The sequence below is a fragment of the Dasypus novemcinctus genome, chromosome 18, assembly GCF_030445035.2.
Source record: "Dasypus novemcinctus isolate mDasNov1 chromosome 18, mDasNov1.1.hap2, whole genome shotgun sequence".
NCBI classification, from domain to species: Eukaryota; Metazoa; Chordata; class Mammalia; order Cingulata; family Dasypodidae; genus Dasypus; species Dasypus novemcinctus.
Genome location: NC_080690.1, coordinates 43,859,547 through 43,871,929, shown reverse-complemented (window position 1 = coordinate 43,871,929; position 12,383 = coordinate 43,859,547). Strand labels below are relative to the sequence as shown.

At 35.4% G+C, this 12,383-nt stretch overlaps 1 protein-coding gene across 3 annotated transcripts in view; it reads right to left on the bottom strand.

The window, feature by feature from the left end:
• NETO2 (neuropilin and tolloid like 2) overlaps nucleotides 1-12,383 on the bottom strand; it is a 79,192-nt gene that overhangs the window by 34,038 nt on the left and 32,771 nt on the right. For all 3 annotated transcript variants that reach the window (XM_004457058.3, XM_004457059.3, XM_004457060.3), the window contains one exon: nucleotides 2,025-2,253. In XM_004457058.3, coding sequence (XP_004457115.2) covers nucleotides 2,025-2,253 — 229 coding nt within the window. The remainder of the gene's footprint in view (nucleotides 1-2,024; nucleotides 2,254-12,383) is intronic.

Genomic DNA, 12,383 nt, shown 5'->3' with positions numbered 1-12,383 from the left:
GATAAACAATTTATAAAAAAGGTAAATCCCTCTGGAGGAGTATTTAATAATAACTTAACTACATATGCAATTACCTTTTGACTTCCTGCTTCTAGAAAAGTACCCTGAGGCTACACCTCAAATTGTGAAAAAGAATGTGCCTTACATTCTTTGCAGCATCATTTATAATTGCAAAATATTTTAAATAATTCCTATGACTACATATAGGAGAATTGACTAAAGTAACTGGTACACACAATGTACTACTATGCATATTGTACGTCTTGACTTACATGAAATTACTAGAATAAGCAAATTTATAGGCAGAAAATAGATTAACTGTTACCAGGGCCTATGAGGACAGGAAATGAGGAGTCAGTACATTATGGGTATAGAGTTTGTTTAGGGTGATAGGAAAGTTTTGGTAATGAATGATGGGGATGGTAGCACAACACTGTGAATGTAAGTAATGTCAATGATTTGTATGCTTGAAAGTGGTTAAAATGGGAAATTTTATTCTGTATAAATAACAATAAAAAAATTTAAAAAAAACAGGGCATATAGAAAGGATATAGGAGGCAAACTGCAGGAGCTCCCAAAGGCCAAAGTTGCAACTTTGAACAAAATAATATCTGTATTGGATTATAACCCAGTAGAATAAAATAAATATCCATGAGCCAATACTGATATAAATAATTGAATAAGTGGAAATAAAAGAAATAGCTCTTTTGCATAGTAGACTTCCAATTAATAAGTACAGAGGAATGGTGGAATAGAAAAATCACCATTAGGCCAAACCTACAGAAATAATTGCTAGAGGCAAAAACCATCAATGGTTACTAAAATCTGTGAGTAAAAGAATATTTGCATAGTCTCAAATAAACTTATAAATAAGAAACTAAAAAATCATAACTTAATAGTGCAGAAACCTGGAATAAAGCAAATTAATGATGTGATCACTAGCAATAAGACTGCTTACCCCACTGATACGATGCAATGAATATGGTGTAATATAATTTCTTTGGTATTCTTGACAGAAATAAATGAATCCATGAGAAATATTTAGACAAACTTAAATTGACAATCTATAAAATAGCTAGCCAACTGTCTTCAAAAGTACGAAGGTCATGAAAGACAAAGAAAGACTGAGATAGACTGGAGAGAAAGCAGACATGACAACTAAGTGCAATGTAGATGGTGAGATTGGGTCTTGGACCAGAAAAAGGACACTGGTATAAAAAAATGGAAAAATTCAAATAAGGCCTGTAGATTAGTTAATATTGTATCAAAGTTAATTTCTAATTGTACCATGCTTTTGTAAGATATTAACATTAGAGGAATCTGAGTGAATGGCATATGGGAACTTCTTTGTACTATTTATTTATTTACTTATTTAATAGTCTTTTTTCTTTTTAAGATACATAGATCACAAAAATGTTACATTAAAATCTCTGTACTATTTTTGCAACTTTCTGCAAATCTTAAGTTATTTATAAAAAAGTAAGCCTATCTAAATCTTTGATAACCATGCTTCAGGTGGATTTTTTAATTCCAAGCTGAATTAAGACTGTTGATAAGTGTTGCTATTGTAGAAAATTTTGCAGGTCCCTGGTCCCAGAACCAAAGGGCACAGTGTAACCCTTGTGCACATACTAGAAGATGTATGTCTGCCACAATCTAACTGGTGGCAGCATGAGGGACTGAGCCAGGATATGCACCACAGACTAGCCATCCCAGAACTTGACCTGCATGTAGAAGGTTGCTCATAGAGCTCTCCACAGAATGCTGGATGAGAGCAGTCAAGTATATGAGTATGTAAGAGACCACTCTGCACCCATTGTCTATTAACATTTTTTATAATAGTGTTGCATTTTAAGCACTAACATGCTTTTACCTATCACACTCAATTCTTTGAGAGAGGGATCAAGTCTTAGTTACTTCAGTATCTTTTGACTGTATAGCCTTCGCAAAAATAAATGCTCAGTGTCTTTTGAATGAATAAAAATTATGCAAAATATCTCAACAATAGAGGAATATTTACTTACGTTCCACAAAGGAGGTAAAGAGCATTCTAAACCTGCTAAGCCGACTACCTTCATCTGCCCACATTCGTATTACAGCAACTCCTGTTTTAAGCATTACGTCATTGGCCACAGTGCTGCAAAACTTGGCCTTCAGATTTTCAATAGAACTGCTTCCATCATAGACTGCAACAAAGTTTCTCTTGCATTCATTTGAGTGCTCCATTTGATAATCCAGAAACCTCAAATAAATCTGTAACAATAAAACAAAGAAAAACACTGCTTTTAAAAAGACACTTTAAATTTTCTGTTTCTCTTATCCACAGTCTAGATAGACTTATAGATAAAAGGCTGACCACTAACTGTCTTAAGTAGTTAAAGAATTAAGACTATCTTTGGTTGCCTTAATAATGAAAGCAGGCATTAAGGAACCTAAAGCTTACATTAAGTTTACAAGAATAAACATTTTGCTCCATGAAGCATAACCATCTTAAATATCTTCCTCATTATAAAAGCAATCTCAAGGTACTGACAAACTGGGAAAATGATTTGAACTGTATTATCATAGTAAGCACTTTTAGTATTCTACTTTTGTTTGCATCTACTTTCTTTGAATTTTATAGGAAGTTTGCTATAAAATGCACTTTGGCCATTCTTGTTTTTAAGTTTTCTGCTTGTCCTCCTTAGATTGTAGGTTTACAAAGACTGAGTGCATTAATCCTTAAAAGAACCTAATGAAGTAGTTATTTTCTTTTTTTAGGTAAGGAGGAAATTAGGGCTCAGATACCAGGAACTTGCCCAGGGCTATGCAAGGCCATAATATGAACACAGGTTGGTCTGACTCTAAATTCAATAGGGTATCTTCTACACATACAAACATACCCATTCACTTTTTGCCTCTGATTGCTCAAATGTGATTCTACAATTAAAAGAAAATTTTAGTGAATGAAGAATAAAGGTTTCTTTTGAATTGCCACTGAAGATGTCCAGTGAGTATTCACTTTATAGCTATTATCTTTGGGGTAGCAATATGATGCCATTCCACCCTTTAATTTAAAGGGCTTTATAAAACAAAAATGTTTTCCCCCTAAAACATCTCGACTGCATAAAACTAAAGGTAAACATTGAAAAATAGAGCTCAGTGAGTTAAATTTTGACCAAATCATTTTGGCTTATTTGAAATGACCAGTTGCCACTTTCATGAGAATGGAAATTTGCAATGAAATAGGATTTTTCAAAAATTCACAGAATCTTTATACATGTATTTTAACCATAAAAGCAATGTCTTCTTAAATATATCATACATTTTCATTAATTTCTCCATCACTTATATAAACAAAATACTCTGTTTATGTTTCTATGGTAGTATCACATATACTGTATTTAATTATTTTAGGCACTAAAGAAAATGTAATTGTTTTCTTATTTTTTTGTGTGTTCATTACTGGTATATAAAGATAACTAATTTTTGTATGCTGTATTTTTGACAGATTCAATGGAGAAAGTTTTTAGTTTTAATAAAGTCCAGTTTATACATTTTTGCTTTTATAGATTTTCCTCTGTACCACATGAGAATTCTTTGCCTAACACAAGGTCATAAAAATTTTCTTACAATATTTTTTTGGTAAAATTTTATTATTTTAAATTGTGTCTTATGATCTATTTTGAGTTAACTTTTGTTTAAGGTATTAGGTCAGGTTTTTTTTTTTTTTGGCATATGAATGTCCGATTGTCCCAGTACCATTTGAAGATATAAAAATTGCTAATAAATGTATGAAAAGATGGTCAATGTCATTAGTTACTAAGGAAATGCAAATCAAAATCACAGCGAGGAAGATCCCACAGCCAGCAAAGAAAGCACTTATCAGAAAGAACGTATTTTTTGAGGACAGCATCTCACTTTGTTGGACAATGGAGAATCAAAAGACATATTATGGACACACCTGATAAAGCTGGCAGAATGAGGAGCTTCAGGTCTGACCCCAACTGAACTATAGAACAACCAGTAAGAACTAGCAGAAACATCTTTCTCAAAGTTCCAGGAAACAGTTAAATGTTTGCAGAAACAGGACGAGGGATGACTTAAGAAAAGGCTACTTAAAAGCTGTAGGATCTTGTGGCATCCTGGCTGGCCCTCACACATCCTGTGCACATCCCTGGTCCTGGTTCTGGAGGGAACAGAGTAATCCTCAGGTACATATGGGAGGAACATGTATTTCTGGCACAGTCTCACTGGTGGCAGCCTGAGGGACTGAACCAGGATACTCATCACTGACCTGCCATCCCAGAACGTGTCCTGAGGTTGAAGGTTGCTCATAGAGCTTGCCTTAAGAACACTGTGGGAGAGCATTCAAGTTATGGCTGCCTGGTACAAGAGAATGCTGACTGTAGGACATACAGGACCATAAGGAAACAATGTCTTAGGAAAAAGAGGACATTTGTGTCCACATAAATGGGGGAATTACTAAGGACACATGCACATGACTCAGGCAAGAACTGCAAGGGCCCCAAATTGTCTAAACAATCTTAAAAAAGAAGAATGAATTCAGAGGACTCATACTTCCTAATTTCAAATAGTATTACAAAGTGACAGGAATCAAAAGTGTGTGGTACTGACACAAAGATAGACAGACCAGTGGAAGACACAAAGATACACAAATAGACCAGTGGAACAGAACTGAAAGTTCAGGAAGAGAACCATATATTTATGGACAATTAATTTTTGACAAAGATACTAAGGACATGAAGGGTGAAGGGAGAATAGTTTCTTCAATAAATGGGTTGGGAAAACTGGATATCCACAGGGAGAATGAAGTTAGACCTCTATCTATATACCGTGTACAAATACTAACTCAGAATGGATTAAAGACCTAAACAAAAGAGGTAAAACAACGAAACTCTTAGAAGATAACATAAGGGCAAATCTTCATGATTTAGGATTCTACAATGAATTCTTAGATATGACACCAAATCCACAAGCAACAAAAAGAATAATAAATTTGAATTCATCAAAATTAACAACTTTTTTTTTCATTGAAATAAATTACCAAGAGAGTGAAAAAACCTATTGCAGGGGAGAAAATAGTTTCAAACCATTTTTTGGCTAAGGGTTTAATATTTAGAATATATTAAGAACTTCTAAACTCAACAACAAAAGCCAAACAACCCAATTAATAAGTGGACAAAGGACTTGAATAGATATTTCTCCAAATATACAACTGGTCAGAACACACATAAAACGATGTCCAACATCATTAGCCATCAGGGACATGCAAATTAAAACCATGAGATACCACTTCACATGCACAAGGATAGCTATTTTAAAAGGGGGAAAAAAGGAAAACAGTAAGCATTGGAGAGGTTGTGGAAAAACTGGACCTCTAGTGCACTGTTGTTGAGAATGTGAAATGGTGCAACCACTGTGGAAAGCAATATGGCTATTCTTCAAAATGTCAAATACAAAATTATCATTTCACTGGGAAACCTACTTCTTGGGATACATCCAAAGAGAGTGGAAACAGCGTGGTAAACAGATATTTGTATACCAATGTTTACAGCAACATTAAAAGATGGAAACAACCCAAATGTCAATTAACAATAAATGGATAAACAAAATGTGGTATATACACACAATGGAATATTATTCGGCCATAAGAAAAGGTAAAGTTATGAGATATACTACACTATGCAGAAACTTTGGGGGAAAAAACTTAATGAAATAAGCAAGACACATAAAGACAAAAACTGTGTGATTACTTATAAGAGATGACAGAAATAGGAAATTCACAGAGATAGAAAGCAGATTAGAAGTTATTGGAGGAAGTTATTGGAGGAAAGGGAGGTGTTTGGGAAAAAAAAGAGGAAGCTAGAGAGAGATGCTTAAGATAGCTCTACAGGTTGAAAGGAAAGGAAAATAGACAATAGACTGAAGTCAAAGGAGAAATAAAGATCCCCAGTAAGGATAAAGTGTAAATAGAAAGGCCAGAACTGTTGTATTTTTGGGCTGTAATTTCACTTTTACTTCCTACATAATCTAAGAGACAAATGCATAAAATGTAATGACAAATCAGTGGTTTTGAACACATAATGTATTAAATGCAATTTCTGACAACAACTACATCAAGGTAGATGGGGTAGAAACATAGTTTGTGTATACTTTAAGTTCTTATCAAAGCAAATGAGACTGTTATAGACTTAAGATGTTAAATTTAAGCCCCATGGTAAAAACAAAGAAAGTAATGGAGAATATGTAAGCTCATAGAGACAGAATAGAGAGTACAGATTACCAGAGGTAGGTTAAATGGGAAGTTAATGCATAAAAGATACAGGGTTTTAGGTTAGGGAGGTAAAAAACTTAGTAATGGAAGGTGGCAAGGGTACCACAATGTTATGAATGTGATTAATCCCACCAAATAGTATGTTTGGGAGTAGATGAGCAGGGAGTTTAAGTTGCATTTATGTCTCCACAAAAAAATACTTAAAAGTAACGAAAAAGACAATTAAATGCAATACAAGATCCTGAACACAACCTGACAATTGAGGAGGAAAAGGCTCAAAAGAATATTACTCAGACTTATGAAAAACTGGAATATAGACTACAAGCTTTGTATCAATGTTAAATTTCTTGAATGGTATAACAGTACTTAAGGTGGCTACATAAGTGAATATCCATCCCCTCTACCTCCCAAAAGAAAGGGGAAAAAAAAAAAAAAGAAACAAGCATAAGTGAATATCCTTAGTCTTAGGAAACACACATGGCAATATTAAGTGTTCAAGGAGCATGATGTATACAATTACACTCAAGTGCAAAACACAGATTCATAAATAGACAAATAAGTGAATGGCTAGAAGGACCAGTAAGAGTGATATAACAAATGTGGCAAAATGTTAAAATCAGTGAATCTGGGCATTTTGGGTTAGGGGTATTTTAGAGTTCTCTGTCTGGGGTTTGTATTATTTTTGTTACTGTCCTTTAAGTTTGAAAGTATTTTGGAATAAAAATTTAAAAAAAAACAAGGAGAAAAACAACCCCACAATGGTACCATTTCATACCCACTAAAGATGGCTATTATTAAAAAATGGAAAGTGTTAGTGAGAATGTAAAGAATTTGGGGCCCTTTTATCATTGCTGGTGGAAATATAAAATGGTACAGCCTCAGTGGGAAAACAGTTTCTCAAAAAGTTAAACACAGAATTACCATATTATCTGGTAATTTCACTCTTAGGTATATGCTTGAAAAAATAAACGAAAACAGGATCTCAAACAGATATTTGTACACCAAAGTTCTATGCAGCCATTATTTAAAATAGGCAAAAGGTGGAAACTACCTAAATATCCATCAACAGATGAATGGATAAACAAAATATAGTATATAAACATACAATGGATTATTATCCAGTCAAAAAAAGAGCAAACTTCTGATCATCCTATCAGATACATCTGATACATACATGCTGAATGAAGCAAGCCAGATACAAAGGGAAAAATATTGTATGACTACACTTACATGATTATCTAAAACAGGTATATTTATAGAGACAGAAAGTAAAGGTTACCAGGGGCTGGAGGGAGGTAGGAATGGCAAGTTATTATTTAATGGGTACAGAGTTTCTGTTTTGGGTAATGAAAAGGATTCAGAAATAAATCATGGAAAGGGTTGCATAACATTGTGAAATGTAATTAATGCCACTGAATTGTACAATTACAATGGTTAAAATGACATTCTTGTTATATATATTCTGCCACAATAAAAATTCTTAAAAAGTCAATGGTAAAGACTCTTATTTATAGACTTTTTACTCTGTTCCATTGATCTGTGTCTGTCCTTTCCCAGTACTACATTGTCTTAATTACTGTGGCTTTACAGTAAGTCTCGAAAGCAGGTAATGAGTCTCCCATTTTCATTCTTTTTCAAAGTTGTTTTGGTTATTATAATTTCTTTGCTTTCCCATTAAATTCTAGAATCAGTTTGCCAATATTTACAAAAATATAGCAGGAATTTTAATTGGGACCATGTTCTATCTATATAGATCAATTTCAGGAGAACTAATTATTTAACAATACTGAGTCAGTCAATATATATACTCAACATGTCTCTTTTATTTAGGTGGTCTTTGAATTTTTTCATCAGGGTTTTGTTGTTTTTAGTTTACAAATCCTGCACTTATTTCTTATTCTGAGGGGAGGGGAGTTTCTAAATTAAATGATAATGTTTTCTTAATTTTGAACTCCAATTGTTCACAGCTAATATATATACAAATGATTTTTCTCTGTTGGTCATGTATCCTACAACCCCGTTAAACTGATTTGTTATATGGTTTGTCTTTGTTTTGTTTTGTTTTTGTTTTTGGTAGATTTCACCCTAAAGATTGTGGCATTCTGGGGCTGGCTGCCAGCAATCCTTGATTTTTTATTACATGGCAAAAGCAATGGCAATGTCTTCTTCTTCTGGGTTCTGGTGACTTCTGGTATCTGGCTGCTCCCCACAGATTCTCTCTCTAGGGCCTTCTCTATAAGGCCTCCAGCAATAGGATTAAGGCCCATCCTGACTAAGTTGGGCCAAACCTGAATTGAAATCATCTCATCAAAACATCCTATTTATAATGGGTTCACACTAACAGGAATGGATTAAGTTTAAGACCATGTTTTTCTGTGACACATAGTTTCAAGCTACCGCAGTCTGCCCCTGGATTCCAAAAGACATGTACTTCACCCATGCAAAATACATTAATTCCATTACAATATCCCAGAAGCCTTAACTCATTTCAGTAAAATTGCTATACAAAGTCTCGTCTTCTAATATACAATGGAGGAATAGGCAGAGGACAAACATCCTCATTTCAGAAGGAAGAAATTAGAAAGAAAACAGGGATCACAGATGCTTAAACATAGCAAAACAAACTCCATTAGATTTCAAGGTCTGAGAGTCATGTATGGATCAATATTTTGTCCTCCAGGGTGATGGAGCAGCAGTTCCATGCCTTCAATGCACTTACAGAGTGGCCATGCTCTCCCTGAACAATGGGGTGTAGCCCCAACCCTCTCTAAGAATTGGGATGGCAGCCAATCTCCATGGATGCCAGACACAGGTTCCACCCTCTCTGAACATTGGGTGGCAGCCAGGCACTCCCCAAATACTGGGCACAGGCCTTACCATCTGTGAGTACTGGTGTAGCAGCACTCTTCATGAATAACAGCAGGCAAAGCCCACCCCTCTCCAAGTACCAGGTAAAATAGCCTACCCTTCCAAATTCAGGGGTGAACCTGTACTTTTTATACAAATGGGTGGGTCTATTCTCTTGACCTGAGGAGCTCTTTTTTGTCAAGACTCTGGCTTTTGTGGTCTGCCCCTGAAGCCATTTTTCCTTCAATTTGTCTCTTCTCTCTTTCAGTCCAGAATGGCAGTGGTTCTGCACAGAGAACTCTGCAAACACCTTGTCAGTTTTGTGTGCAGTTCATAGGGTCCAAACCATCAGGAGACAGAAGGCGCCATACACACGGAGAGCTGACACAACAAGATAACGCAACAAAAAGAAACACACACTCCCGGTGCCACTGATAAGGATAGAAGCAGTCATAGAACACACAGCGAGTGGACACAGAGAGCAGACAACCTGGGGGGGGGGGGGGAGGGAAGGGAAAGGGGAGAGAAATTAAAAAAAAAAAAAGAATCTTGCACAGATTCTTCCTGCATAACTGCATTTCCAATCTCAACTTCCACTGAAAATGGAAAGTGTTCAGTTAAACCACATGAGGACTTATTTCCAGAAGCTCAGAATTTCTTTGTGCCCAGGAGTTCAGTTCTCACCTTATCCTTTCCTCTTGCATTTTACTACAAGCTGCAAGGAGGAGCCAGGTGGCATCTTTCACACTTAGTTTGGAAATCACAGTGAAAATGACTTAAAGTTCTGCCTTCCATATGACATCAGAACTCAATTTCACCAAGTTCTCTGCCAGTTTAAAACAATGATCACTTTTCTTTCAATTTCCAATAACACAATTAACATTTCTTTCTAAGGCCTCCTGAGAAGTACCTTTAGCATCCATATTTCAACCAACAGTTTTTTCAAAGCAGTCTAGGCTTTTTCTATCAAGCACGTCACAATTCTTCCAGTCTGTAAGAAATACCCAATTACAAAGCCATTTCCACATTTTAGGTACCTGTAATAGCAGTACCCCACTCTGTGACACCAGAAACTGTTTTAGTTTTCTGGATGCTAAACCAAATACCATGCAACGGGTAGGCTAAAACAATGAGAATTTACTGGTGCACGATATGAAGCTAGTCGTAGTCCAAAATCAAGGTGTCATCAAAACACTGGCAGTCAGTGATCCTTGGCTTTTGTCACATTGCAATGCACATGGGACCTTTCCTGGCTTTTCTTCTGGGTTCTGTTGACTTTCATCTTCTTCCTGCTTGCTGTGGCTTTCTCCCTATGTGTCTGAATTTTATTCTCCTTATAAAGGACCACAGTAACAGGATTAAGACCTATCCTGATCAGTTGGGTCATACCATAACTGATCTAACCTTATCCAAAGGTCTTATTTAAATTAAAAAAAAAACAAACCCACAGGAATTAAGAACTTGCTTTTCTGGGTACACAGCTCCAAGTCACCATAGATATCAAAAACTTTTATTTCAATATGTCTAGACCTATTTCTTGGTTTTATTTTGTTTATCCATTTGTTCATCACTGAGCTTCTTCAACTTGTAAATTTGTCTTTCATGAAATAAGGGACATTTTAGCAACTGTTTGTTCAAATATCCTTTTCTGTACCAATTTTTTTCTCTTCTCCTTTTGGTACTCAAATGTTGAGCTTTCTGAAATTTCCCCAGATTCCTAAGGCTGTTAAATTTCCTATCCTTTTCACTCTGTACTTCATATTTGACAATTTCTACTGATTTATCTTCAAGTTCACCGTCTATCCTGGCATCACCTTTTTCCTATTGAATCCAGAGTGAATTAAAAAACACTTTCAGATATATTTCCCTTTTTCAGTTATAATATTTCCACCTAGTTCTCTTCTGTAGTTTCGATTTCTTGGCTGACAACTGCCTTTCTGCTCATTTCAAGAGGGTTTGCTCTACCTCATGGGGTATGGTTAAATAATTGCTTTAACATCTTTAATAATTCCAACTTTTGGGTCATTAGGGTTGGAATCAGCTGATGATCTTTTCCTTTCAGAATTAATAAGATTTTCATGTTTCCTTGTCTTTTTTTTTCATATCCTGGATATTTTGAATATAATGCTGAGGTTTGGGGTCCTGCTAAAAATCTCTGGAGAATGATTTTTGTTGTTCTGTTTCAGCAGGCAATCTACCTAGTTAGGTTCAGACTGCAAGTTCTGCCACACTTTTTATGGGTAGTATTTCCAATGTCATTCAGTTTTCAAAGACTTGGCTGTGTTGTTTAGGTATGTTCAGGATATGCCCTTCTCAAGGACTTAGATGGTAGTTTATGTTGTAATTTGATTCCCAATGAATTTACCACATATTTTTAGTCCATTTCATACATAAACAGCTCAGGGTAAATCAGAATTCATTCATTCCCTTCTCTAGCTCTCTCATCTCTAAAAATTCTCTCATATTCTCTGGACAACATAGCCTCCTTTTCTATATTCCCATGGCAAAAAAGACAAGTTTCCTTCAGAGTTTAAGCCTCCTATCTTGATGCAAGTTCTGACTGACTAAGATACCTTTATAGTGGTGAGAGAAGAAAAACAAAACAAAACACGTATTCTCCCCCATACTTTCCAGGCAATGTATCTTTTTTTTTTTTTTTTAAATCAGTTTTTCTAGTTAAAGATACAGGGTTTCTCTTGGTCATTTACTACTGCTATAGTGCTACACTGCCAGTCTGTGACTGAGGATGGCCTAGGGCAGACATGGCAGAAAAAGAGGTAAAAACAAACAGGAAACCAGCACCTGGCTCATCGGTTTGCAAGAGCTCCCTTTTCTTATTTGCTGGTTAGTGTGTTCTCTCAGATTCTGGTGTCTTTGCCTGATATATGGTTCCATGAAACATCCTGCACTCAGTTCAGAATCTCACTCCCTTTATGAGTTTTTATTCAGAACCCTCACGTAGCTGCTTTTTGTATTCTGTCCAGATGTTTTAGTTGTAATCAATAAAAGTATGCTGTATTGGGCTTATCCCATCTTGGCTGGTTCTGAAAGTTGAGAGGTTTTATTTTAACACATAAAATTGATGAATTTTATTTTTATGCTTTGTACTTTGTATGTACTGTTCTTGTTATTAAAGACCTGTTTCCTAACCAAAGTCTTGTACTTATTGTCCTATATTATCTCCTATAAGCCTTAGTTTTGATGTAACATTTAGGAACTGATTTTACGACATGTGAGATAGGGATCTAACACTGATAGT